The following is a 26,871-nucleotide window of genomic DNA, read 5'->3' on the forward strand; positions in this document are numbered from 1 at the left end:
GAAGGAGGAGCCGGGGGGGGGGATGCGAGCTGGGGAGGGTGCGTGGCCTTTCCCAGTGGGAGCCGGTGCACCCCATCTCTGCAGGAGCAGGTAACTCGGCAGGGTTTTGGGGAGGGGGGTGCTGTTGCCTCTTGCTCTACAGGAAGGCAGTGAGCACTCTGCGCGGGGAAGGGGACAGGGCCAGGCTCCGTGCCCCACCGGTGGGTGCAGGCGGGTCTGGGGCGGGGGGGGGACAGACACAAACTGGGCTGGGAGGTGGGAAGGGGGGCTCAGCCCCGAGCCGGGGACTCCCACCCCTCCCTCCCTCGGGAGCGACGTGACCTTAATCGGAGGCGACCTTGGGCGGAGGCGGCTGCGGGGGCCGGGGGCGTCCCGGGGGCGGGCTCGCCGCCCTGCCGCTGCCGAGGGGCGGGGAGCCCCGGCCCAGCGCCGGCGGAGCGGCACCGGAGAGCGGGTACGGGGCCGGGGGAACCGGGCGGGGCGGGCTGGGAGCCCCCGGGGTCGGGTGGCTGCGCGGGCGGCGTGGGGTCGGGGAGAGAGGCGCTGGCGGTTTTGTTTCTTCAGCTTTAAGTTGTCACTTGCCCCCCCGAACCCCGCACCCCCCCGCTCCCCCGACCCCTCTGGGTCAGGCTCCGTCCCCGGGCGCTGCAGCGAGTCCCGGGCCGGGTGGAAGGCTGCGTGGGGCAGCGGGGCTGAGCGGAGCCCGGGGGCACGGGCAGGCTGTGAGCGCCGGGACAGCGGGAGGGTGGTGGGGGGGTGCCCGGGGGGCTGCAGCGCGCCCACCCCCGCGGTGCCATTGAATTCTGCCGAGGGGACTCGGCACTGGAGTGGCTGGGCAGCGCTGACAGCCCTCCGGCTCTGCCTGGGGACTGTCACCTCCAGGAGAGCGGCGGCGGTGGCTCAGCGTGTGCCGGGGGAGCTGGGGCTGTCCCCGTCAGGAGGGAGCAGCCCTGCGGGGAGCTCTCGGGTTGGGTTTCTCCAGCCCCTGGCTCCCGTCCTTCTCCCCTCGAGAGCACAACTCGGAGCCGGGCGAGGGGGGCTGTGTGCGACCGGGCTCGGGGCATCGCACCGGGGAGAACCGAACAGCCGTGTCCGTGTGTCCTCGCTCACGGGATCTTCCCTGCGCTGGGAGGAGTTGTCTCTTCTCCGCTGCCGGTGCAGGGAAGGCATCGCTCCGCAGCTGGGGCAGGGCTGGCTATGCTTGGGCCATGCTGGGAGCCTGGAAGGGCTGGCACTGGGGGAGACCTGTTTAGCTCCAAAATCTCCGTGTGGTTGTGGGCCTGGGGGACTGCCGGCAGCTCCCTTGCACGGTGCCTCCTGGCACAGATGCGTGGCAGGGTGCAGAGAACAGACCCACTGCCAGCACCAAGCCCATCTCTGTCCCAGGCCAGCGTCTCTCCCCGCTCCTCCAGCCTTGGTGCCTCTCTCTCCACACTGGCTTCCCGAAACCATCCCCATCTTCACCCCCTTCGCCTGCATCACCAGGGGCAGGTGGGCACCTGGCACCGTGACCCTGCAAAGCAGCCGTGCTGGGCTGGGTGCTGCCAGGAGTCTGGAGTGTGCAGGCAGATGGGTGACAGGGGCTGTGTCCCCCCCTCACTGGTTCTCTGCGGGCCGAGGGGTGCAGGGGAGCTGGGAGCGTGCTGGGGGGACACACGGGGCGCTCCCGTGGCTGTGCAAGCCAGCAGGCATCAGGGCAGCCACTCTGCAGGGTCTGAGAGGAGCGGTGGTGCCATCCTCCTGTTTGGGGGTGTGGGCACCCTGAGCCGTGGGCTGGTGGATCGGTGCCCCCCCAGCACATCAGATGCGGGAGGGTGCTGGCACTGCGGCGAGTCCTTGCGGTCTGAGCCATGAAAGAAGAGCTGGGAATGCACTTCCCTGGCACTGGGCACTGCTGGGAGGCAGCTGGGGTGGCACCCCAGCCGCTCCCTGTCTCCAGCAACGTGTGAGATCCCCAAGAGTGTGGAGCAGTGGTCCCCATTTGCCCTGGGGACAGCCAAATGGCCACTGCCAGCCCCGCGCCTGGTGTGTCCCCCAGGAGCGGGGCCACAGCCCTGGCCAGCACTGTGCTGGGGATCTGCCCTGCCCGTCACCACACCGAGCAGGGGACGGCCACAGTCCAGCTCCGGAGCCCGCCAGGGCCTGGCAGCCGGGCTTGGCAGCTGCCTGCATGCTGACGGCACCGGCTATTCCCAGCCCCGCACTGCTGGGGCCTGTGCTGAGTCAGGGGCCTGGGGCACGGCTGCCACCCCGGCACAGAGCCCTTCGCCCCCCAGGGACACCCGGGTCCCCTCCTGCACCCAAATCCTAGCCCAGTGGCTGCGGCATCCGCTCCTCGGGGCCCTGGCTCCAGCACACGGGTGACAGCCACATCCAGCGATTTGTCAGTCTAATTAAAGCCTTAACAGCCTAATCAAAGCCTTATTGTCAGTCCAGTTGTATTTATAGTCCCACTCATCGCAGTGCGCTCCCCGTACAGCTGCCGGTGTGGTCGCGGCCCCGGGGTGCTGGTGTTCCCCGGGGAGAAGGGGCTGGGGGAGCTGAGGGTCCTGCTCTGTGCCCCCTTCCTTGCTCTTACTGCAGGTAAGGCTCTCCCCTACTTCTGAAGTTGCCCCCCATGATTGGGGGCCATTTCCCACACAGAGGGGGCTTGTTCTTGGCTCTCCCGGGCACCCCCAGGGTATTTTTTTCTGGCTCCCAGGGCTGCCTCTGCCCTGGGAGCAGTGACCTGGGAGCACCAGGGCTCCGGTACCCGCTGGGCTGCTGGGTGGCCACACTCACAAATTCCTCTGTTTTGCTCGGACACCTTTCAAGCTCCGGCTTCCCGGTAACGCAAATTAATATTTCATGAGCATGGCGGGGTGAACTCGACACTTAAGGAAAGCAGTGACCCAGCAGAAGACGGGCGCAGGTGTGCTCTCAGACGGGCAGGGGCACACGCACCTCGCACAAGTGTGGGCACGACCGGAGCCCACCCGGAGGGACCCGGGCACGGGGTGGGGGGGGTCCAGCCCCACTCCCCCCAGCCGCCCTCTCTCTTCCCTCCCCAGCAGCCGCCAGCGGAGGAGGCACAGCCATGGCATCGCTGCTGTGCAACGCCCGTGAGTGCCCTGGCGGGGGGAGGCGGGGGGCAGGGCACCGGGCCATCCGGATTTACACCAGGGCAAATCTGGCCCGTGGGTTGAGCTCGCCTTGCTGTACTTGGGAGCATCCCTACCCCACCGTGGCCATCGCGATTTGGACTTGGTAGCGCTGAGGGTGGGTGGGAAGGGTCGATGAGGAATTACCTTGTGCCCCTCTTGTGCCGAAGCGGTGGGTTTGGGGTCCGGCCCTCCTCTATCCCCAAACTGAGGGACCACACGGGGCCCCAGGGGCGGGCGGGACCAAGGTACCACGGTGCCTGGATACCCCCACCCTCAGTAATGCAGCCGGCACTGCCCCCAGGCATCCAGCTCACAGACACGTTGGAGCAGATGCAGCAAGGGATGCTGATGCGCAAAGTCAAGTCCAAGAGCTGGAAGAAGCAACGTTACTTCAAGCTGCAGGATGACTGCATGACCATCTGGTACCAGTCCAAGAGGACGGGCAAAATTGAGTCTGCCTGTGAGTACTGGCTGCTGTGTGTTGTCCGTGGGGCCATTGATAGGTTTCAGAGTGAACAGGGATGTGAATGTATGGAGATTCTTTGAGCCATGCTTGCAAAGGGTACTGGGACATCCAAGAGAGGCTCTGTGTGCTTCTGTAGGCTCTTCTCACCCACACTTCTCCATGAAGCAAGCCAGTGGAGGGGTGGGTAGACAGTGGTGTGGATGGATGAGTAGTTCAATGGATGGATGGATGGATGGATGGAGGGACGGATAAGTAGCTCCATAGGTAGGGGGATGGACAATGGATGGATAGCTCCATGGGTGGGTGGATGGATGGCTAAGTAGCTCCATGAGTAGGTGAATGGATGATGGGTGGATGGATGAATAATAGGTGGATAGCTCAATAGATGGATGGATAGCTCAATGGATGAATGGATATCTCCATGAGTCGATGGATAGATGGATGAGTGGAAGGAGGGATGGCTGGAAGGACAGATGTCTGTGGACAGTGCTCTCTGCCCTGCAGTCCTTGTCCCACGTAGACAGGCCTCCCCTCCTTCTGCCACAGTCTCCATCAGCGATGTGGAGACGGTGCGGGAAGGGCACCAGTCGGAGGTGCTGCAGAGCTTGGCCGACGAGTTCCCCCCCGAGCGCTGCTTCACCATTGTCTTCTATGGCCGACGGGGCAACCTGGACCTCATTGCTGGCTCGGCAGAGGAGGCGCAGTGCTGGGTCCAGGGCCTGCGCCAGCTCATTGATGTGGCCACCAGCATGGACCAAAGGGAGAAGATAGACCAATATCCTTCCTGCGGGCACCACTCTGACCTCCACATCCAGTCTTTCCCCATCTCCTGCCTTGCCCCAGCGTATGCTTAGCTCTTTTGGGTCTCACCATCTGTGTTAGGGCAGAGAAAGCCCACAGAAAAAGGAAGCGGCCCTCTGATGCTCCCCAGCTCCATCTCTCTTAGCCAAGGTCCTTTCCCTTAACACCTGCCCTGGTTTCTCGCACGTGGATTCGTGACTGGTTTCAGAAAGCCGACAAGAATAAGGATGGGCGCATGAACTTCAAGGAGGTGCAGCGTCTTCTCAAGATGATGAATGTGGACATGAACGAGGATCATGCCCTGCGGCTCTTCCAGGTAAGCACCACACCTGAGGGCCTGGAGAGGCTGGAGAGGGGCTGGAGGGGCTGGAACAAGTTGCACAACACCTCCCTGCAGAAGGATGTGCTCACTTTCCTCTGCCCATCCTTCTGTCCATCCATTGATTCATACATGCATGCATGCATGCATGCATCCATCCATTTATTTGTTTACCCAACTACCTGCTTACCCAGACATCCATTTGTTCATTTATCTGTCAACCAACCAGCCAAGGCAGCTGTTCCTCCCGCCCATTGTCCACCCAGCTGCATATCTGTCCACTCACCCATCCTGCCAGCTGTTTATTTATCCATCAACCCAACCAGTCAGCCACATGTCCATGTGTCCATTCCTCTCTCCCTCCCTCCCTCCCTCCACCTGTTTGTCCATCTCTCCATCCATGCACCCATCCATCTACCTGTCCACCCAGCCAGCCTTCCATCTGCCAATCCATCCATCCACCCATGCACCCATCCATCCATTCATGCATTGATCAATGCCTACCACTGCCACTGGCATGGAGTCTCTGTGCCCTCCATTGGGGGTGGGAAAACCCCCTCCAGCCCCATGGGGTGGCCAGGACACCCCATTTTGCCCCAGCTGGGTGCTGAATGCTGCTCCCTTGCAGGCTGCTGACAAGTCAGAGTCGGGGACGCTGGAAGGGGAGGAGTTTGTGCTCTTCTACAAGGCCCTCACGCAGCGTGAGGAGGTGCTGAGCCTCTTCCAGGACTTCTCTGAGGATGGGAAGAAGCTGACGCTGCTGGAGCTGGTGGATTTCCTGCGGCAGGAGCAGCTGGAAGACGAGGACACAGAGGAGCTGGCCATGGAGCTCATCGACAAGTACGAACCGTCGGAGACAGGTGAGAGCCAGCCCGGACATTGGCTGTGCTCTGTATGGAGGGAAGATGGAGGGAAGAAGAGGGCTGAGACCCCCAGCCCCATGGCGGGGGCACCCCCAGACCCCTCCTGCTGCAGGCGGGCACAGGGGGTGGTGTGGTCTGGGTGCAGTTCCCCTTTTCTTTGTCAATCCCTGGACCCTTTTGGTGGAGGAGGCTGACCAGCCATGGGGTGCAAGCTCTGGCTTTGGGGTCTGCTGCCCACCTTCCCAAGGTTACTGCCCTGGGGTATCTCTCCCTGCACCCCAGCTTCTGGCGGAAGCGATGGCAGGAACCACCAGCAGCCCCGTTTGTCCCGATCCTGTCCCCTCCGGGTCCCCGGCTGTTGCTGAGCCTCTCCCTCCACCTGCAGCCCGGGCTCGCCATGTGCTGAGTGCTGACGGGTTCCTCATGTACCTCTGCTCCCCGGAGGGCTCCATCTTCAACCCCCGGCACCGGGTGCTGTGGCAGGACATGAGCCAGCCGCTCTGCCACTACTTCATCTCCTCCTCCCACAACACCTACCTGATAGAGGACCAGATCCGGGGCCAGAGCAGCATCGAGGGCTACATCAGGTAAAGGCGCTGCTCCCTCCCGGCTGCCCTCCGGCCCCAGCACTGCGCCCCAGGCAGCTCCATGGGGCAAACCCAGAAGCTCCTTTGCCTCCTCCATGGTCCAGCACCCCTGTGGCCACGCCACGTGGTGCTCAGCAAGGGGGATACTGAGCCCAGCTCTGCCTGCCCTGCACGCAGTAGCATCCCCACCCTCGGTGGCTGTCCCCTGGTCCCTGCAGGGGTGGCACCCGCAGGCAGAGGGGAGGGCAGGGGCCTGGTGCCCTGGCTGGGCGCGGGGTCCCAGGGGTGACCACCACCCATAGGGCTCTGAAACGGGGCTGCCGATGCCTGGAGGTGGATTGCTGGGACGGGCCGAACGGGGAGCCCATGGTGTACCACGGCCACACCTTCACCTCCAAGATCCCCTTCCGGGAGGTGGTGAGCACCCTGGGGAAGTACGCCTTCAAGGTAGGGCACCCTTCCCCAGGGGCTGGCTGTCGTGGGTGGCCCTCAGCGGGAGGGGGATGAGGCTGCGGTTCGGGGCAGCGATGGGTCTCTGGAGGGGGAGCAGTGCTGAGGCTCACACGCCCGGTGCTGCAGCAGATCTGACCCCACTGTGGGCAAGGAGAGCGGCTGTGTCCTTCCTGGGGAACAGCACTGGGGGGTCTGGCTCACAGCCCTGCGCCGTGCCGGGGGACAGGGGCTCATACAGGCATGGTCTGCTGGGTGTGCAGGGGTGACACGGGGCCTGGGGGATGCTGTGGGGTGCGGAGGTGAGATGGGATGTGGGGAAATGCTGAAGGGGTGTGAAGATCTCAGGAGGACACAATGGTGCACAATGGGCTCCTTGCTGGCACTGACTGCACCTGGGCAAAGCCCTTGTGAGAGCTCCCCAGCCCCACCGAGGCTGATGTCCAGCTGTGCACGTTGCTCCCCAGACCTCGGACTACCCAGTGATCCTGTCCCTGGAGAACCACTGCAGCATGGAGCAGCAGGAGGTGCTGGCCCAGCAGCTCAAGACCATCCTGGGGGAACAGCTCCTCACCACCACCACCGACGGGCGCGTCCCCACCCAGCTCCCATCTCCAGAGGTAGGGACAGAGCGTGGCCATGCTGGGCATCGCTGTCCTGCCTGGGAGTGGGGTGAGGAGGTGACTTTTCTGTCCAGAGGATAGGTCACCCCTGTCCCAGCATCGTCCCGCTCTGCTAGAGCACTTGGGGACCCTGGGGACACACTGTCCTCGTGTTCGCAGGGGTCCCAAAGCTGTCTCCAAGGTTGTCTCCCCATGCTGTGCAGAGTCAGACAGCAGGGCAGAGTCCTCCTACCCCATCCCCTCCTGGGTGCTGAAGGGAGCTGGTGGCGGTGCCCCTCGGCAGCATGCGGTCCTGGGGGACAGCAAGTCCCATGGAGGAGATGGGCACCCCAAGGTGCTTGCCTCTCCATTCCCAACCCCACAGGAGCTAAAGCACAAGATCCTGCTGAAGGGGAAGAAGATTGGGCGGCTGGAGGACACGCTGGACGGGCCGGAGGACGAGGCGCCCGATGTGTCCGACGATGACAACGGGGCAGAGGTGGAGGAGGAGAGGCGGAGGGTGAAGGTGGGTGGCCTGGGGACGGGACAGGAGTGCTGAGCTCCTGGGCACAGCTATGGGCCGTGGTGACACTCCAGTGGCGAGAGGAGAGGCAGAGACTGCAGGGACATCACCAGGCAGGGGGGACAGCCCTTTCTGCCCCTGGCCACACCAGCCCTCTCTTTGCACAGCGTCCCTATGGTGGCACCATGTTGGGGGTCTCCTGCCTGCTCTGTTCCTGGCAGGAAGGCTGCCCGTGGTGGGGCTGCTGCCACCCCCTGCACCCCGTGGCTCTTCTCGGCTGCCCTGGGCTCTACAGCCCCTGTCCTGGGTGAGTGCTGGGGGACAGTGCTCCCACTAGGAGGGACCCAACCTGCTTCTGCCTTGCAGAAGGACAAGGAGAGCCTGGCACAGGCGTTGTCCGACTGTGTCGTCTACTGCAAGAATGTGTCCTTCCGGGGCTTCCAGGAGGCCCGCAGCCATTCCCGGCCCTCCGAGGTCTCCTCCTTCGCTGAGGCCAAGGCCAGAAAGCTCATCCGGGACGCAGGTGAGACGGAGGGGCCAGCGGCACCAGGGGACCAGGCCACGGGGGAGGGGGCAGGAGGCTTCCTCAGGTGTAGGGCTAGAGCCTCCAGGCAGCGGGCTTCCTTCCCTGTCCAGGAGAAAGGGGGTCCAGTGGGGCTGCACCCTGGGTTTTGGCTCTGGTGGGTGAGTGGGGGTTACTGGCTTAGAAACCGAGGCAGGACGCCTGGGTTCCTGGGAGAGGACGGGGATGAGAATTGGTGGGTGGGTGGATGGGTGGATGGATGGATGGGTGAAAGGATGGATGTTTGGATGGATGGATGTTCGGATGGATGGGCAGCACATGTTGTGGGTGGCTGTGCAGGCCAGGGAATGACCCCACGAGTGGCCCTCACACTCCACCCCTAGGGAATGAGTTTGTCCGCCACAACGCCTGGCAGCTGACACGCATCTACCCCAGCGGGATGCGGACCGACTCCTCCAACTACAGCCCCCAGGAGATGTGGAACGTGGGGTGTCAGATCGGTACGGCCGGGGGGTGTCAGGGCTGCAGGCTGGGGAGATGCGCCGGGTCCCGTGCCAAATGGCACCATCAGCACCTGTGTCGGTGCCAGCTACAACTCCAGCTGGAGCCAGGTCTGGCTGCAAGGCTCTTGCCCTGCACTGCGGTGCCTGGGAGTACCTGGGCATCAGTGCCTTGTCCCTCTGTGCACCCCCGCATCTCTCTGGCCACGGCGACAGGCTGGTTCTCAGCTCCAAGCAGGACATGGTGTCTCCAAGCCACCCTGAACCCTTTCCCTGCCACCTTTCCCCAGTGGCCCTGAACTTCCAGACGGCCGGCACGGAGATGGACCTGTGTGACGGGCTCTTCAGCCAGAATGGCCGCTGCGGCTATGTGCTCAAACCACCCTTCATGAGGGATGAGGAGACTCTCTTCAACCCTGGTGACCCCAGCAGCCGGGAGGGCCCTGGCCCCATCACCCTGACGATCCAGGTACGGGGCCGAGGAGCAACCCCAGGGAGCTGTGACAGCGTCCTGGGGCTCTGTCGATCGCAGATGGGTGGAGACACTGCTGGGCACTGTAGTGGGGCCAAGCAGTGCTCCAGCAGATCAGTTTGGTGGCTCCCTGGCTCACGGGGTCCCTGCCCCTTCCCGCAGGTGATCAGTGGGCAGCAGCTGCCCAAAGTGGCCAACAGCAAGGACGGAGCCATCATCGACCCACTGGTGCGCGTGGAGATCTACGGAGTCCCCGCAGACCAGACACACCAGGAGACCAAGTACATTGAGAACAACGGTGAGCCCCGTGGTGGTACCAGGGACCCCACTGTGCCCAGGTGGCCCCAGCCCTGCCCTCCCTCGCCCTCCCAGCACCCGCTCTCCCTTCCCAGGGTTCAACCCCCGCTGGGATGAAACGCTCCAGTTCCAGCTCCACGTGCCTGAGCTGGCCCTTGTCCGCTTCGTGGTGGAGGATTACGACAAGACCTCCAGGAATGACTTCGTGGGCCAGTTCACCTTAGCCTTTGCCAACATCAAACCCGGTGAGGGGCTGCTGCCCGGTGTATGGGGAGCCAGGGGGGGGAACAGGGCAGCCCCCCAGGGGTGTCTGGGGTCAGCTGGGTGGGGGGCAGCCCTCAGCCAGAGCCTCGCTGTCCCCACTGCAGGCTACCGCCACATCCATCTCCTCTCCAAGGATGGAACCAGCATCCCACCCTCTTCGCTCTTCGTCCACATCCGCATCACCGAGCTGCCCGGCCCCGAGCAGGACTGAGCCCGTGGGGCGAGCAGGACCTGGATGGAAACCACAGAGTGGGCCCGGAGGAGCTGAGGCCACACAGCCAACCGCATCGCCCTCTTGTTGAGCCATGTGAATCATCCCTGTGTTGTCGTTGCACTGTGCCCCCATTCGTAGTGACCTCCAAGGGTTGGGGAAAGGCGCTGACCTCCCCTTCCGAGGTTTGGGATGCTGACTCCCACACACAAGTATGGGGTCTGTAGTGGTGCAGCTCCCTGCACCCCCTACGTGCACCCTGCCCGGGCCCACGGGCACAGCATGGCCGTGAGGAGAAGGAGAGATGGCGCACAGCACCCCGGCCCTGCCGCAGGGGCTGGTCCCCTGTGGCCAGGGGAGCGCGGCCGGAGCTGACCAAACCCCAGGGCTGGGCAGAGCTGGGAGAGGAGTCGCTCCTCCCTGCCCCCGGCCCCTACTAACCCTCGCTGCATCCTTTCTCTGTAAACAACCTAATAAATTGTTCGGTGACAGGCAGGCTTGGGCTGGGTGCAGTAGGGCTGGGGGCACCTGGCCCACTGGTCACACAGGGCTCCAAACAGCCCCAAGAAACAGTATGAAAAGGAGCCGAGAGATTCCTTTTATAGAGCCGCGTATCTTACAACCCATATACATGTATGCCTATACACACACATACATCTCCGCAGCAGATGCGCCACTGGTGCCTTAAAGCAGTCGGGATTCGGCCTCACGGCGAAGCGCCGTCCTTCTCTGTGGAGCACCCCCCTTCCTGCTCCGTCCCGGGGGGCCCCTCTGCCCGGCTCTCCCTCTGCACGGCATGGAGGTGGACGGTGGGCGTGCTGGGGTCCTTGCCCACCCCCTGGCTGGGGTCGCCGGCCCCGCGCTCAGGGTGATGCCGCTGGATGTGTTTGATGACCTGGAACTTCTGCTTGGCCTTGTAGGGGCAGTAGCGGCAGAAGAAGGGGTGCTCGTTGGTGTGGGTCAGGTAATGGTGGCGCAGGCCGGCTGCCCAGCGGAAAGCCCGCCCGCAGGCGTTGCAGACGTAGGGCTTCTCCTCGCTGTGCTTCTTCAGGTGGGTCTTGAGGAGGAAGCGGGTCTTGAAGGCCTTGCCGCATTGCTCGCAGATGAAGGATCGGGCCTCCCGGTGCCGTGTCTCCTTGTGCACCCGCAGGGCGTCCGCCCGGTTGGTGCAGTACTCGCACTCGTCGCAGCGGTACGGCTTCAGGCCTGTGGCGGCAGGGAAGGGGATGGCACCCGGACAAGGGGATTGTTCCCTCCATCCCACAGGTCTTGCCATCCCTGTAACAAGAGCATCAGTTCCCAGAGACTCCCCACTATACCCTATCGTGTCAGCAGGCACCCCAAGACCCCCCATTCCCAAAGCACCACGCAGTGCCTGGGGTCTGCACCTCCCCACCTTCCCTCCCACACCGGGGCACCGTACCCAGCCCACCCACACATGAGAACATGCTGCCTCCCAGCTGCTGGGGGTCCTCCCCTGCCTCCACCTGGCCCATCGGTGGCAAAGGAAGCACGGAGCTGGGGTCCCCATAGCCCCAACACCCTCTCTGATGACCCACAGCCTGTCCCCGGTGGGCAGCACTCACCCGTGTGCTTCGTCATGTGGTACTTGAGCTGGTTCACCCACTTGCACTTGTAGCCGCAGTCGGGGCAGAGGTATTTCCGCTCCTCCTTGTGGATCCGCATGTGGTACTGGGCACAGGGCAGGAGGGCAGGGTCCGGATGAGGCCGTGTCCCCTGCCCTGGGAACGTGCAGGGCTCCGGGGTGCCAGCGAGGGGCTCAAAGACAGCTCTGACATCTCAAACCGCACAGGGCAAGGAGGGCTGTCTGCCTGCCCGGCGGACTATGGGCCGGGGGCATCCACAGCAGATCAGGATGAGACCCCCCTGTACTGCTGAGCTTGCCGGCCCAGCCTGTGGAGGGGTGCAGGCTTTTCTCCCCAGCTTGGTATTTAGAGTGAAGTCCAGGTTAAAACCCAGCCCAACAGAGCTAGCTCTGAGCTGAGCATGTTGCACAGCCCCGCCCAGGCAGCCCCAGAGGGCTCCAGCTCAGCTCGGCCATTAAAAAAGTCAGTATTTCTTTTAGCAAACCAGACCATTTTCCCCTCCATTACCCCATGCCTGGCCCTCCTGTTCTAGGAAAGGCCCTTTACCGGACACGAGGATGCTAATCACCTGCAGGAATGAGGGCAGGGTCTGGCTCTGCGTGCAGGGAAGCTGAGCTCTCTCTGCACCGTGTCCAGCTGGTGGCACAGAGCACGCTGCAAGCCAGCAGGCACCAAACTCCGCTACGAGCAGCACAAGGCTGCACTCAGAGGACGCCAGAGATATCAGCGAGAAGAGTGAACTCAGACAGCTGCACACCTTCTGCCTTTGTTACAAATCCCCCTTCCCCTTAATCTGCCACAGCAGGGAAGAAACATACTGTACCCATCCAAGTTTTATCCACTTGCCTCCTATTCCTGGATGAGCCACAGAAGGCAGAGGACAAAACCTCCCCTTGGGAGTTTCTTCTTCCCCAGATCCTTGTGCCTGGATCCCCCCAGCCCACGTAGATACAGCAGGATACATCCCCCACCCGCAAGCAGGGCTCTCACCTTGAGACGCGAGGGGTCGGCGCAGGCGTATTTGCAGAGGTGGCACTTGTAGGGCTTCTCGCCAGTGTGGATGCGGATGTGCCACGTGATCTTCTGCCTGTTCTTGGTGGTGTACTCGCAGTCGGAGCACTTGTACACGCGGGTGCCCCCGTGGCCCTTCATGTGCTGGTCGAAGACAAGCTGGTGGCAGCAGGTGAAGTCACAGAAGGGGCACCGCAGGGGTTTGTCCTGGGGGGCGGCTGGCTCGTGGCTCTCCACGTAATGCCACACCAGCTGCTGCCGCTCCTTGGCTGCGAAGCTGCACAGCTCACAGCGGTGGCTGAAATGCTGCGTCTTGTGCTCCTCCAGAGCCTCCCGGGAGGCGAAGGTCTCCTTGCAGGCGCCGCACTCCAGGTGCGGGTGCTGCTTCTGCACGTGGCACTTGAGCGTGGCCTCGCTGCGGCACACGAAGCCACAGCGCGGGCAGCCGTGGGACACCTTCTCCTCGTGCCGCCGCAGGACGTGCTGCTTGAGGGCCGTCTCGGAGCTGAAGCGAGCCTCACAGCGAGAGCAGCCGAAGTTGAGCTCGCCGCGGTGGCAGCTGTTGACGTGGCGGGTGATGTCGTTCTGCAGGTAGCTGCTGTAGTCGCAGAGCGGGCAGAAGTGGGTGGGCGTCTTCTCGTGCACCCGCAGGCGGTGGATGCGCAGCTTGGAGTTGGTGCCGAAGGTCTGGCCGCAGATGCCGCAGGCGACGCGCCCCACGCCGGTGTGCAGGGACTGGTGGGCTTCCAGGCGGTAGCGCCGCGTGGTGCTGAACTCGCAGTAGCGGCACTTGTGCGGCTTCACCCCCTCGTGCTTGATGCGGACGTGCTGCCGCAGGCAGCGGGCCTGCTTGCAGATGAACTCGCACTGGCGGCACTGCAGCTGCGGCCGCTTGCTGTAGTGCTTGCGGTGCAGCTTGCGGTGCAGCCGCAGGGCTTTGGCCGCCTTGGAGGTGAAGGGGCAGGAGGCGCAGCGAAACTCGCCCAGCGCCACGCAGCCCCTCTTCTTGTGTGTCTTCATGGCCCGTTCCTGGTGGCAGGTGAAGGGGCAGGTCGGGCAGCAGAAACGCCTTCTCTTGGACGGGGTGGGTTTTGGGGGGGCTGCATCCAGGGGGGGCTCCCTGGGCTGGCCCGTCTCACCACTGGCCCGGTCCCCTCTGGGGAGCTCAGTGCTTTGGGGTCCACCCTCCTCAGGACGCACGATGTGCTTCTCAGCACGGTGACTCTTGAGGGCCCGCTGGGAGCGGAAGGCCTCAGGGCACAGCGAGCACCAGAACCGCTCCAGGCTCCGGCACCCGTCCTCCACATGGGAGGTGATGGTGGATACACGGGAGCACACAAACGGGCAGGCATTGCAGCGCAGCTTCCCTCCCTCCAGACGGTATTTCTCTGAGGGCTTTCCAGGCTGGGGGGGACAAGCAGCTCCACTTGGCTCAGGCCCATCCCCTTGCTGGGGAGGCTCTTCTGCCACCTCTGTGCTCACACTCCGCAGGGATTTTTCAGGGGCAGGACAGCCCAAGGTCTGTTCCTTGGCCAAGGAACTGCTTACTGCCTGCATTTTATCAGGCACCAGTTCAGCTTCCCAGAGGCTCTTGGCATGCCTGGACTCCTCCGAGCCTCCACTCTCGCTCTCTGTCGTTTCTGTACCGTTATCACCAGGCTGGTCGGCAGGTTGGCACAACCCAGCAGGCTCCTGACCAGCTGGTCTGAGGATCTTGTTCTTCTTCATGAGGACCGGGCACTTCTTGAGGAGATGGGTGTTGAGCCCCCTTTGCTGCTTAAAGCTGGCACCGCACTCGCGGCACATGAGCGGGGCCCGGCGGCTCTGGCAGCTGGCCTTGGAGTGCAGGGACATGGACTTCTCCTTCCGCGTGATGTACGAGCACTTCTCACACTTAAAGATCTGGCTCTCTGACTGCACCACCAGCATCTGCACCCTGCCCTCCAGCACCAACGTCTCCGCCTGCTCCTTGTCCTGCTTCCGCAGCGCCTTCAGTAGCGACTCCGAGCCGCCCCTGGCATCATCATTGGAGGTGGCCGCATCCTCTGGGACAGGTGGGTGGCTCTGCTCAGCCGTCTTCAGCACGCTGAGCCAGGCCTCCGGCAGCTCGGCTTGGCTGGTCTCCCTCACCTCGGTGTCTGCCACCAGCTTGTGGTGGTCCGAGCACAACCCCTCGAGCTGGCCCGTGGCCTGCCTCCGGGAGTCTTTTCCCTGGCTGTCTCCTGTTGCTACCCTGTCCTCCAGCCTCGCTGCCTCACCCTCCTGTACATCCGCCGCCTCCTCCTCAAAGTCCGGGATGTCTTCGAGTGTATTGTCATTGTCCTCCAAGCCAAGGTCATCCCGGGAGCCCAGCATCTCGCAGGCTGTGGGAGGCTCCTTGCAGGACAGCATTTCCACACTCTCCGGCTCTACCATGCAGGATTCTCCAGTCAAATGCTTCAGGAGGGGGTCAGACGAGGTGTTCAGTGCCTTCAAGTGCAATGTGCAGCTCTCCGCCACATCCCCAGAGGCAGCGAGCTCAGTCGAGCCTGCAGTAGCATCTCCTTGCACGCAGCCATCGCCCAGGGCATCACCAGCGGTGGGACAGCTCTGCTCCCCCTCGCCCACGCCTTTCTCCACCTCACCACCGCTCTCCGGCGGAGCGACATCCCACCCGAGGAGGGCCACCACAAATGCTTGCTGGTAGCCTCCTTCCCCCTGGGACTCCAGCTGGGATGGCTTCACCTTCGCCCACTGCTCCTTGCCAGCAAGGGGGAAGCTGGCATCCACACGCAGGGCTGCGCCGAGCTCGCAGCCCAAGAGCGCCTCGGACGAGCTGATCTCCAGCTCCTTGCTGGCGTAATTTTCCAGCCAGTCCTTGTCACCGGGGACGTAGCCGTGAATCTTGCGCTTGTGGAAGAAGAGGCTGGTGTTGCTGAAGGTGCAGTAGGAGCAGAGGGCGCAGCGAAACTCCTTCTGCTTGGTGTGCTTGCAGTTCTCGTGGTTCAGCAGCGCCTGCTTGTACTTCGTCTGGTAGGCGCAGTACTGGCACTGGAAGACAGGCACCTGGTAGTTCTGCGAGTGTTTCACCTGCACGTGCTTCTGCAGCTCGTACTTGCGCTTGCAAGCAAAGCCACACACCTCACAGATCAGACTTTTTCCCTGGTGCCGCAGCTTGTGGCTGCTCAGCTGGTCGGCACGGTGGCACCGGTACGAGCACTGGTTGCATTGGTACCTGTGGGGAAAGTGGAACTGGTCAGGAAGCACGAGGACCTGGGGCAGGCTGAGCCCTGTCAGTCACGCCGAGCTCCACTTCCCCGTCCCGCACACATGGGTACAGGGTGCTGTTTGGTTTGCCGGATCCGACCTTTGCTGTGCAGGCAGCTCTTTGTGCAGGCAGCCCCTCTCTGCTGCAGCCCTCGGCACCGCTGGTGCCTTACAGCCCCCGCCTGGGGACGGGAGGCAGCTTCCCTGGGTACCCCACACAGCGACCGCGTCACCCCCCAGCACACGCATCACACCAGCAGCACCTCCAGCATTGCGGGAGGCAGGCTAGACCCGAAGGAGGTGATAATACAGAGGTAAAAAACACGTTTTGGTGGAGCCCTGCACATGCCCAAGCTGGCCTTGACCCACAAACATCAGCAGAGCCCAGGAACCCGAGCTCAGAGCTGCATGACGTGGCAATATGCCTCTTCTGCAGCACAGCCACTCCAAAGATAACTTTGCTTCTGCAGCACCATGCTGGCAACAGTCTGCAAGCTCAAGGACTGCATCTTTTACGTGTCAGACAGAGCAGGTTGTAGCCACCCCCAAGGCACAAGAGTCTGAAACACAACACAGCCCAGAGCAGCAGACCCCCGGAGCAGGACCTGGGGAGCCCTGACTACGCTGACCACGAGGGCTCAGGGTCGTACCGGAGATCGCCAGTGTGCTTGCGCATGTGGACGTTCAGGTAGTGCTTCCACTTGGTGATGTACCCGCACTCGGTGCACATGAAGTTCTTGTCGTTGGAGTGGGTCAGCATGTGCTTGGACAGGTAGCTCACATCCCTGCACGTGAAGTCGCAGAGCTCACACTTGTGAGGTTTCTCTCCTGCAGGCAACACAGGAACGCCCTCAGCGTGACAGCCAGATAAGGCAGCACGGGCTGCCTTCCCCTACGGGGAAAGCAGCTCAGCAGGAGCTGGGGGTAACAGTAGGGATGAGGGCATGCCATGACTTCAGCCAAGCGACACTAGGGTGGCAGAGCCAGTGATGGGACCCAGGAGCCCCAATCCAGCCCTCCCTGCCCACCCGGAGCTGGGACAGGACCCTCCCCATCCCCTCTCAGCTCTCAGGACCCTGCAGAGGACACCCACCGGTGTGCAGCAGCATGTGCCGGATGAGCACCCTCTTGTGCGCGGTGGCAAAGGTGCACTCAGTGCACTTGTGGATCTTCTCGTTGGCATGCATCTTGCCCACGTGGTCGTGAAACTCCACGGGGTTGAAAGTGGTGTAGGGGCAGAAGCTGCACTGGAGCTGCTCGCTGCCCGGATGCCCCTGCTTCTTGTGCTTGCGGAAAACGTGCTTGTTGGAGCAGATGAAGTCACACTGCTGGCAGTGGAAGGCGTAGTGGGTTTTTCGGTGAGCCTCCATGGCTTCGGCCGTGCCAAAGAGCAGCGAGCAGGCGTGGTACTTGCACTCCACTGCCTTGATGCCATGAGCATCCTTGAGGTGATGGACAAACTCCTTCCGATCCTCCGCATAGTAGCTGCAGCCCCCCTGGAAGCAGCTCAGCCTCTTGGGCTCGGCTTTGTGAGTCTTCAAGTGCTCTTTGAGGGCCTGGCTGAGCCGAAACTTCTCCTCGCAGACGGGGCAGGAGTAAACATCGGAGTAGAAATTGGAGATGTCCTCATGCATGCTGGCCATGTGGCGGTTCAGGGCGTTCTTCTCCACTGAGCTGTAGTGGCAGAGCGGGCAGCGGTGGGCCTTCTCACCCGTCTCCCGCATCATGTGGATTTTCAGCTTGCTTTTGCTGGTGAAGTACTTGTGGCAGTTGGGGCACTGCAGGCTGGGGTCGGGGAAGTGCAGGTGGAGGTGCTCCACCAGGTGCGTCCGCTTCTTGAAGCATCGCTTGCATTCGGGGCACATGTGGGTTTTGTAGAGGTACTCGGAGCCCTCCGCGACGTCACCTGTGAGAGCAGAGGAGGGGGAGCTGTCAGCAGGGAAGGGACAGAGAAGAGCACAGGCAGATGTTCTCTCCCTGATCCAGCTGTGCCAGGGTGAGGGTTTATCATACACGCGGTCACAGAGCAACTATCTACTCAGAGGGGCTGTGCCCACCCCAAACCACCAGCATGCTGCAGTGGACTCTTTCCAGCTCAACACTGGCAAAGCTGATCCAGTGCAGCCTGAATCAGGCCTGCCCATGTGCCCCCGCTCCCAAAGCCAGGCAGACTTTCGCCTGCTTTTGCCCAAGCCTGGCAGCAGCTGAGGACAGGCAACAGGATGAGCAGGGACACATCTGCTTGGGCAGAGAGCAGGGGGGAACAGGAGACAGGAGGCTGCTGGATGGCACAGGAACCCCACGTGCCACCAGCCCGGGCCATGTTTCCCTGCCAGTCTCAAGGCCATGCTGCTTGTTCATAAGACAAAGCCCGAGCAGCTCCTGGTACGGCCCGGTGGTGCCCCACATCCTACCTCTGAAGTGCTGCGCCCGCGGCACTCTGCCTTCCTCAGGAGCCGCCTTCCCACCCTCTTTGGCCTCGCCTTCGCAGGTGCTCTTGCCATCCTCCTCCGGTGACTCATCCCCACCGCTCTCCAACTCTTCTTCTCCAGCTGACGCTTTCTGCCCCTCCAAGGAGCCCTCCCCGGTGCCTGTGGGGTTTGCTGGCCTGGCATCTGTTGCGGCAGCTTCCCAGCCAGGGTGGCAATTCCCTGCCTCCTCCTGCCCTTCTTCTGCTGCTGCTTCAGTGGAGAAAGACAGAGATGATCATGCTCCAGGTGAGAGGGAGCCACCCCCCCACACCCAAAAACATGCAGAAAACCTCCTGGCTGAGATGGGCACAAAACGCGCTGCAATGAGGAACGAAAGCTGCAGAGAGCCACCAGCCGCAGGGCTCCCAAGCCCTCCGCAGCACAGCCTCACCCCCCACTCCTCCCAGCTGTAACTGGGACGCACGGACACAGCCAGCCCCCTGCAGCACCCCCAGGCCCCAACTGCCCCCCAGCCGTACCCAGGATGCAGCACTGCTCAAGGCCGTGGGGGGCCGAGCCGGGGGGGCTGCTTGTCGCGGGCATCTTGGCGGGTGGCTCCGTGGCGTGACCCTTCCTGTGCTGCCAGAAGAGCTTGGCATTGGCTGTGACAAAGTCGCAGTGGCCACAGTGGAAGGGGAAGTGGGTGCGGTGGTGCTGCTCCATGGCCGGGCGGCTGGGGAAGAGCAGGGGGCAGGCACGGCAGGCGCAGGACACCGGGGAGGCCCCGTGCAGGCGGCGCAGGTGGCCGCGCAGTTGCTTGCGGTCCTCCGCAGCGAAGAGGCAGCCCTTCTCGGGGCAGGGCAGGGCTCCCGGTGCGGCGCGGTGGGTCTTGAAGTGCTCCTTGAGTTTGCCGGGCTGCGCGAACGCCTCCGGGCAGACGGGGCAAAGCAGGCGCTCAGGAGCGGAGCCCTCCTGCGCGCCTGCTCCAGGCGGCTCCGAGCCCTCCGGCTTGCTCTGGCCCTCGCTGGTGGAAGCCGACAGCACCCCAGGGAGCTCCAGGTGCCCCGGGGGGGCCAGCAGCAGGCACTGGTGCTGGGACAGCAGGGAGGCCTCCGGGAAGCTCTGGCCACACCTCTCGCAGAAATACAGCTCCATCACTTTGACCAGTACCTCTGCAGAGGGCGAGGGGCGAGCATTAGAAAGGGCTTTTGTCCGGCCCAGAGCTTGGGACTGGTGATTCAGTTCCAGCTCCGGACAAAGAGGATCAACCCCTGTTGCCACAAATGACCGTTTGGAGAACCGCAGCCCTTCGCCTGCCCGGGGTATCCCAGGACACCTCCCATAAGAGAGGGGACACCACCACCCAGGTGACCACGGTGACCAGGTCTGTCCCTCAGCACCTCTGAGGCATGCAGAGATGTGAGGCCGGCTCGGCCCCGTTTCCAACAGGATCCCCCACACTGGACCCAGCTGCGAAGTGTGCTGGGGGCAGCAGCAGTCTCCGGGGCGGAGATCTCTGCTCCCTACTGAGAGCCCGGAGCGACTCGCTCACCCAGCCTGAGGCTCCCACAGCCCCCCCTCCCCATCCGCACGCCCACCTCGCGCCAGGTCCGCACTGAATGGTGCCACCAGACTCATGATGCACACCGGGTTGGAGACACAAGGGCACCGTGGTGTGCCCACGGTGCCACCCAGAGGGGACAGGGCCCCCGGCTGGACCTCCCTCTCCTTTCACTGAGCACCAAGGGGCCCATGCTGCCCCCCCTGCACCCCGTACCTGTGGCATTGGCTGCGTTGCTCAGCGTCACATTCCCAGCCACAGCCTCGATGAATATTTCCACGTTGCTTCCTTCAGCGTGAGCCCCTTCCCCAGGCATTGACGCCTCTGCCAGCAGCAAGTCCTGGCTGGCAGTCAGCGGGGGCGTCCCGGCCAGGCCAGCACCGGCCACCCCAGGGCTTCCCACGGCTCCCACCTCACCCGGCGTGGGCAGCAGCAGCTCCGAGCACAGGGCCTCCATCTCCCCGCTGGCACCCTCAGACACGGCCATTCCTGCACTCATGGCCACCGGGCACTGGCTTGGTGCCGGGCAGGAGGGCCTCTTGCTCTGAAACATAAGAAAGCACTTTGAACAAGGGAGAACCCAGAAGCCCAGGGTCCTACAGGATCCGGGGGGGCAGCCCGTGGTGCCGGTCCCCAGGTGGGGGCATGAACCGGGCTATCGCCATCCCTCCTACCGTGCCCCAACCGGCTGCTGGCAAAACCCGCTGCCACGGGGGAGACGGGGCACAGGGACCCCGCCACCACCCCCAGAGACGCCCGCAGGCCTCTCCCCGAGCCTCACAGCCGGAGTCTGCTCCCCGGCCCCGGCCCCCAGGCCCGAGCCCAGCCCCCGGCCCTGGCCCCGGCCCCGGGCCCAGCCCCCGGCGCGGAGGTGCCTCTCGCCAGTCCCCGCACGGCCGAGGCCGCCCCGGTCCCCTCGCACCGCAGCCCGGGCCTGTTCCCCCGGCCGGGGGCTCGGGCTGGACCCCGGTGCCCCCACCTCCGGCCCCGGAGCATCTCGGTGGTGCGCGCCGGGCGGGACGGAGCGTCACCCTTTGTGCGGCTCGCGCGGGCGCTCCGCTCTGCCCCGCCGCTCGCCCCAGCCCCGCTCTATGGTGCGAGCCGGCAGCCGGCCGGAAGCGGCGCTGGGCGGAAGTGAGGGGCGGGACCATAGAGAGCGGCGCGGCGCGGGCCAGAGCGGCGCCGGGAGGCGGTGAGGGGAGTGGAGGCCTCGCCGTGGGGCGGACGAGGTTTAAGGCTGGGCCCGGGCCCTGCTCCTGTTGTGGGGCCGGGTCTCCTGCAGGGGAAGGTGGGCTCCGGCCGCGGGGCTGAGGCTCGGCTGCGGGGGGGGGGGAAGGCCCCGGTGCGAGGCAGGGACTCTGCTGTGGGCCCGAGGCCGTCCCGTGGGGCCGGGGACGCTGTGCCCGGGGAACGAGCCTTGCTGCGGGGTCAGCCCCTGTTCCGGGGGAGGCGGGATCGCGTTTGAGGGAGAAGAGCCCATCTGTCCATCCGTCCGTCCGTCCGTCCGTCGGGGGAGGCTGCCCCTCATCCCCTGTGACTGACAGACCCCTGCTGAGGCAGATGGAGAGACTTCAAGCCTCCAAAGTGTGTGGCTGGTGCCCTTTATCCAGATACGGAGACGCTGCTTCCACCCCAGCCATTGCCAGCAGCAAAGAACTTGGCCTGGGGAAGCGCTTCAGCGTTTTCAAAAAATAAACCTGAAGTAATTGCAGTGCTTAGTGGTTTCCAGCTGCTTAAAGAATACAGCCATGTAAAACTCTGGGCTTGTTGTCATGGCTGAAGAAGTGGCAGATGCTCCTTTGTTGGCCTGAGAGCTTCCAGCTCCTGACCCCCTCACCTGGAGGCTGCAGAGAGGGAGGAGGCTGCTGCGGCCAGCAGCTGTCTGAACCCCTGGTAATCAGATAAGCACGGGCATGGGGGATCTGAATGTGCCAGGCTGCCTTTTGCCTTGAGAACTGGCCACGGTAAAGGCCAGGCAACTGCGGGCGATCCGCCATCTCCCCCGCTGCCATTCAGTCCTTCTCTTTTCAGGCAGGGTTGTTTCCAGAGCGCAGAGACGATGCTGTGGAAAGGAGCCGCTTAACCTCCCACAATGCCCTTTTCTGACTTCGTCTTAGCACTGAAGGACAACCCGTACTTTGGGGCTGGGTTTGGCCTTGTCGGGGTGGGCACAGCCCTGGCGTTGGCCCGGAAAGGGGCCCAGTTCGGGCTGGTGGCTTTCAGGCGTCATTACATGATCACCTTGGAGGTGCCCAGCAAGGATAAGAGCTACCACTGGCTGCTGAACTGGATCTCCCACCACGCCAAGCACACGCAGCACCTCAGCGTCGAGACGTCGTACCTGCAGCATGAAAGCGGGCGCGTCAGCACCAAGTTCGACTTTGTCCCCAGCCCTGGGAACCATTTCATCTGGTAAGCGAGGGCAGAGGGAAAGCAGTCTGAGGACTGACCCTCGTCAGAGGGGCCCTGGAGGCACAGAGAGAATCCTGCCTCTTCCTTGGGTCTGGATTAGGGCAGGAGATGGAGAGTAGTGAGAGGAGACTGTGTTCATCAGCATGAAGTGATTTCTTTACCCGAGATGAGTGTTCCCCTTGACGCATGACCCGGGCTGGCTCAGCTGAGTGGTGCTGGACCACTGTCCCCCAGCCCCGTCTTCCCGCCCCAGGTATCGCAGGAAGTGGATTCGCATCGAGCGCAACCGGGAGAAGCAGATGATTGATCTGAACACAGGGACCCCTTGGGAGTCCGTCACCTTCACTGCGCTGGGCACTAACCGGGAGATCTTCTTCAACATCCTCCAGGAAGGTCTGTAGGGGAGCTGCGTGGGGCCCTGCTGGGAACAGCCCCACTCCCTGGAGATGCCCAGGGCTCCAGAAGAGATCCTTTTCCCTACCAACTGTCCCCTCTGCCTCTCTCTGCAGCCCGGGAGCTGGCGCTGCAGCAGCAGGAGGGGAGGACGATCATGTACACGGCCATGGGAGCAGAGTGGCGGCAGTTTGGCTTCCCCCGCCGCCGTCGGCCTCTCAGCTCGGTGGTGCTGGAGGAAGGTGTGTCGGAGAGGCTGGTGCAGGACGTGAAGGAGTTCATCGACAACCCCAAGTGGTACAGCGAGAGAGGCAAGGCTGCGGCGTGGTGTCCTCTGTATCGTGCCCAGCGCTGGTCCTTACCCCCCTGCAGCCATGGCTGTGGGCACCGTCTTGGGCACATCCTGCAAATAAGCAAGCTCGGGTGCTGAGGTCAGGCCTGGCTCTGCAAAGGGACAAACTCCCCTTGGTTTAATCCAGTCCTGGAAACCGTCATAATCCACGGAGTTCACTGCTCCTGCGATGCTGCTGTGGGGTGGGGGATGCCCGTGGTCCTCTCTGGAGACGGCTGCAGAGAGATTTTGTCCTGCTGCTTGCCTTCCCCTGGTGTTTCTTCTATGATGTGCTCAGCACAGCCTTGCTGCTCTGGGGGAGAGCCCAGAGCAACCCCGCTGGTTCCTGAAAGGACGTTGTCTTCCCAGGGATCCCCTACCGAAGAGGCTACCTGCTGTACGGTCCTCCCGGCTGTGGGAAGAGCAGCTTCATGTGAGTGTTGCCAGCTGGCTGACAGCAGTTCTTCTGCCGGCTGCCTGCTCTGGGGCGCAGCAGTCTCTGGTGAGAGGGGGTGGATGAGTTTGGGTTTGAAATGCCCGAGTGGGCTGTGCCTCCTGCACGGTGCCTGGTGTCAGCAGCGTTCACGTTGCTGGCACTGTGACAGGTCAGGGTGACAAGCCCCCTGCGCCCTTGCTTTGCACAGCGGGCTGAGCAGGGGCTCCCAGCCACCCCTGTATCTGACCCCCAGCAGGGGCTCCCAGCCACCCCCGTATCTGATACTCACTAGGGAAAGGTGCCTCTGCCCTCTGCCGTGCTGCTGGGTGGGGAGATCCTGTTCTTGCTCTGCTCCGGGCTTTCTCGCTGTGGTTCACCCCTGTGGTTTGTGTCCTTCCCAGCACAGCTCTGGCTGGGGAGCTGCAGTACAGTATCTGCCTGCTGAGCCTCAGTGACCGCAGCCTCTCCGATGACCGGCTCAATCACCTCCTGAGTGTGGCACCGCAGCAGAGCATCATCCTGCTGGAGGACGTGGACGCTGCCTTCGTCAGCCGGGACCTCGCTGCTGAGAGTGAGCGGTGCCCCTGTTGCGGGGCCAGCGGCGGGAGGGAGGTTTGCCGGCTGTGCTGGGGACAGGTTTGGGCTCCGGGCTGCTCTGCCGCACCAGCAGAGACCAGGAGTGGGCAGCTCTCCGAGGCCTCGGGGCCCAAGCTGGACCTCGCCCCAGGCTGTGTAAAGGGAGATCTGGGTCCTTTGTCCTCAGGCAAAGACACTTCTGCCCTGCTGCTTTCAGCATGAGGGAGGAGGTGGCTTTCCCTGTCATTCTCTTTTTGGGTTCCCAGGGGTGCAGGTGGGCAGGGGAAGCGAATGCTGCCAGCCAGGGAGAGGCAGGGGAGTGTGGGGAGCCTGGCTTAACCCTGAGGTGACAGGGAGCTGGCCCACGGGACTGTGTGGGTTGCATGGCTGATGGATGTGATCTCGGACGCCTCTGTCCCCAGACCCAGCTGTGTACCAAGGCATGGGGCGCCTGACCTTCAGCGGCCTCCTCAACGCGCTGGATGGTGTGGCCTCCACAGAGGCCAGGATTGTCTTCATGACCACCAACTACGTGGACAGGTCAGAGCTGCCCTCTGGAAGGGGAATGGGAGGGTGGCAGAGGAAAACCTTGCTCCGTGTTGATGACCTGTATGGAGGGCCATGTGCATCCTCTGGCGTGAGGACTGGGGGTTCAGGTTGTCCAAATCCTCCCTCGGGATGCAAATCTCACGATTGCTGATTGGGATCCCCTTTGCTGGAGCCTCAGATGCTTCCTTGCCATTCAGACCACGGTTGTGCCCTTCAGGAGAGGTGCCAGCTTCCTGCCCGTGGGCATCTGTGGATTTTGGGGTTGTGGCCGTGCTGTGAGTGACACGCTGGCCCCGGGTGCAGCCCCCTGGGTGGGCAGAGGCAGCTGGGCGCGTGGCACCTGGGCAGGTGCTGCCGGGGCACGCTTGGCTCGCCCCAGACCGGGCGGGCCTAGAGGGTTGTTCAGAGGTTGCTCGTGGGATAGAGGTGGGCAGAGCTCTTTCCCCGGACATGCTTGTCCTCCTCCGGAGCCAGCACTTCCCCTGCTCTCTCGCTTGTTTTGGGTTGATTTCTCCCCTCGAGCCCCAAGGGACAAACCTCTTCCCTGCCTTTACCATCCCGCAGTGCAGAGCACCTTGCAGACAGGAGGCTGGCTCTGCTAGAGTGGGGCGGGGGGGGGCTTCCCGCAGGACCCACCCTGCAGAGATGCTTTCACCAGGTTTTCGGGGCACCCCCGTGTCTCCCGACAGGCTGGACCCGGCGCTGGTGCGTCCTGGCCGCGTGGATCTCAAGCAGTACGTGGGCCACTGCTCCCGCTGGCAGCTCGCCTGCATGTTCCAGCGCTTCTACCCCGAGCAGCCCCTGGCCACCGCCGAGCGGTTTGCGGAGCGGGCGCTGGCGGTCTCCGAGCAGATCAGCGCTGCCCAGGTGCAGGGCCACTTCATGCTCTACAAGACGGACCCTGAGGGAGCCATTTCAAACATACGCTCCATCCTGCTGTGACCAGGGGCCGGCGTTCCCCTGCTGCGCTGCAAGGACTGTGACAAGGACTTGACCGTCCCGGGGACACCGTGGAGCTGCCCAGCCACGCAGGCCAGCTCTGTTCACCTCTCCTCACCGGGGTCTTGGCTTTTTATTAAAACACACGGAGAGTCAGAGCTCTAGCCTTACAGCAGGGAGAGGGGATCGGCTCTTGCCACTCCCCAGACTTGGGTGCTGCTGCACTGGCCCTGCTCACCGACGCGTGCCTCCGGCTGGGGTTGCTGTAAGCTGCTGAGGCTCCTGGATATGAAACTCCTTCCTTCTGGGGCAGCCTGGGGTGGCCCACAGAGGCATTTCCCTGGGGCAGGACGTTGGGGTGCTGCTCTGCTAAAGAGCTGCTGGCCTTTGAAGGGAGAACGGTCTTCGCTGGTTTGTGAATATCCTCTGTAAAGTGCACAACGTGGCTCTTGGCTCTCTGGTCCCTTTGCCTGTTCATTGCTGGGCCAGAGCCCTCCTAACCAGGGCCTGGCACAGCCAGTACTGCAAATCCAGAGTGTTTCTGAAAAAAGCAGCTCCCAAGAGACAGCTCGTTGTCCCTTGGGCTGCAGGCTGGTGCCACAGCTTGTGCCCTGCCGGGCTGCGACGCCAAGTCGCAGATCTGCTTGGGCATCAGTCCTGGGTGGGCATGGCAGTCCCTCCTGCCAGAGGAGGAGATGTGGGGCCCTGCAGCTACTGCGGGCCTGCGTGTGGGGGCAGATGAGAGGCCTTGGCTCGTTACAGAATACCTTCCCAAGAGCTTGATGTTAACCCCAACGTGAATTTCTGCAGCCAAGCCAGGCCAGTGCGAGGTGCAGAAATCCCTGTTGGAGGTGCCTACTCCTCTCCTTCCAGCAGGAGAGGCCCTGTGTGGCTGAAGGACGGATTTGGCCTGCTGCTGGCAGTCTCGCAGCCTTCTTCCTGTCGCCAGGCTTCCTCCCTGCCAGGAACAAAAGTGCTGGATGGGCTGGTAGAGCCACAGGTGCCTGAGATGCAATCGAGAAGCAGGCAGGTTCTGCATCTCACTCCCAGCACCGTGGAGCCAGGGGTCAGGTCAGCCAGCCCCGTGTTCATGTCCTCACTTCGGGGGCTGCATCACCTTGGCAGGGCTGGGGGAGCTGGTTCCAGGCCCAAGCCAAACTGCTGGGTCGCTGCTGAGCCCTCCTCTGGGCTCTGCCCTGCAGGGCCACAGGTGAAGCTGAGAGCACAGGGGGATACGAAGGGCCCCAGCCGCTGCCACCCGGCTGCACTCCAGCACCAACGGGCGCTGCTTTGATGCCACCCCAGACTAGCAGAAACGTTTCTGCAAGCGGAGGGTTGATCCTGTGGCCACAGCGGGGTTCTCCAGTGACTCGGGGAA

General features: G+C 63.3%; 3 protein-coding genes across 10 annotated transcripts; 2 read left to right on the plus strand and 1 right to left on the minus strand.

Moving 5' to 3' along the window:
- Positions 1-69: 69 nt before the first annotated feature.
- Positions 70-10,516, plus strand: PLCD4 (phospholipase C delta 4). Of its 4 annotated transcripts, none has more exons than XM_075430195.1 (16): positions 70-90; positions 3,051-3,101; positions 3,445-3,603; positions 4,156-4,384; positions 4,597-4,726; positions 5,358-5,589; positions 5,978-6,179; positions 6,482-6,626; positions 7,097-7,249; positions 7,617-7,757; positions 8,121-8,277; positions 8,661-8,777; positions 9,068-9,246; positions 9,412-9,547; positions 9,642-9,791; positions 9,915-10,516. In XM_075430195.1, exons 2-16 carry the CDS (start codon positions 3,077-3,079, stop codon positions 10,019-10,021), a joined length of 2,262 nt encoding a protein of 753 aa, XP_075286310.1. In that variant the 5' UTR covers positions 70-90; positions 3,051-3,076; the 3' UTR covers positions 10,022-10,516. The 4 variants fall into 4 exon arrangements, with proteins under 4 accessions (XP_075286310.1, XP_075286307.1, XP_075286309.1 ...); XM_075430192.1 differs by lacking the exon at positions 70-90 and adding an exon at positions 364-454; XM_075430194.1 differs by lacking the exon at positions 70-90 and adding an exon at positions 378-454 and having other exon boundaries at positions 3,054-3,101.
- Positions 10,517-10,612: 96 nt separating this feature from the next.
- On the minus strand, positions 10,613-20,966 carry ZNF142 (zinc finger protein 142). 3 transcript variants are annotated; one of them, XM_075430072.1, is made up of 9 exons: positions 20,837-20,966; positions 20,074-20,401; positions 18,836-19,468; positions 18,300-18,563; positions 16,979-17,791; positions 16,536-16,713; positions 12,619-15,853; positions 11,608-11,713; positions 10,613-11,299 (listed from the first exon to the last, which is right to left on the minus strand). In XM_075430072.1, the coding sequence occupies exons 2-9, from the start codon at positions 20,354-20,356 to the stop codon at positions 10,728-10,730; spliced, it is 6,084 nt and encodes a 2,027-aa protein (XP_075286187.1). In that variant the 5' UTR covers positions 20,357-20,401; positions 20,837-20,966; the 3' UTR covers positions 10,613-10,727. The 3 variants fall into 3 exon arrangements, with proteins under 3 accessions (XP_075286187.1, XP_075286188.1, XP_075286186.1); XM_075430073.1 differs by having other exon boundaries at positions 10,613-11,227; positions 18,300-18,566; XM_075430071.1 differs by having other exon boundaries at positions 18,300-18,566.
- Positions 20,967-20,985: 19 nt separating this feature from the next.
- Positions 20,986-25,649, plus strand: BCS1L (BCS1 ubiquinol-cytochrome c reductase complex chaperone). Of its 3 annotated transcripts, none has more exons than XM_075430077.1 (8): positions 20,986-21,049; positions 21,889-22,269; positions 22,523-22,662; positions 22,779-22,973; positions 23,363-23,426; positions 23,831-24,000; positions 24,428-24,545; positions 25,244-25,649. In XM_075430077.1, the coding sequence occupies exons 2-8, from the start codon at positions 21,950-21,952 to the stop codon at positions 25,494-25,496; spliced, it is 1,260 nt and encodes a 419-aa protein (XP_075286192.1). In that variant the 5' UTR covers positions 20,986-21,049; positions 21,889-21,949; the 3' UTR covers positions 25,497-25,649. The 3 variants fall into 3 exon arrangements, with proteins under 3 accessions (XP_075286192.1, XP_075286190.1, XP_075286191.1); XM_075430075.1 differs by having other exon boundaries at positions 21,014-21,145; XM_075430076.1 differs by lacking the exon at positions 20,986-21,049 and adding an exon at positions 21,170-21,750.
- The last annotated feature ends 1,222 nt before the right edge of the window (positions 25,650-26,871 follow it).

This window comes from Opisthocomus hoazin, chromosome 9 (genome assembly GCF_030867145.1).
Source record: "Opisthocomus hoazin isolate bOpiHoa1 chromosome 9, bOpiHoa1.hap1, whole genome shotgun sequence".
In the NCBI taxonomy this organism is placed as follows: domain Eukaryota; kingdom Metazoa; phylum Chordata; class Aves; order Opisthocomiformes; family Opisthocomidae; genus Opisthocomus; species Opisthocomus hoazin.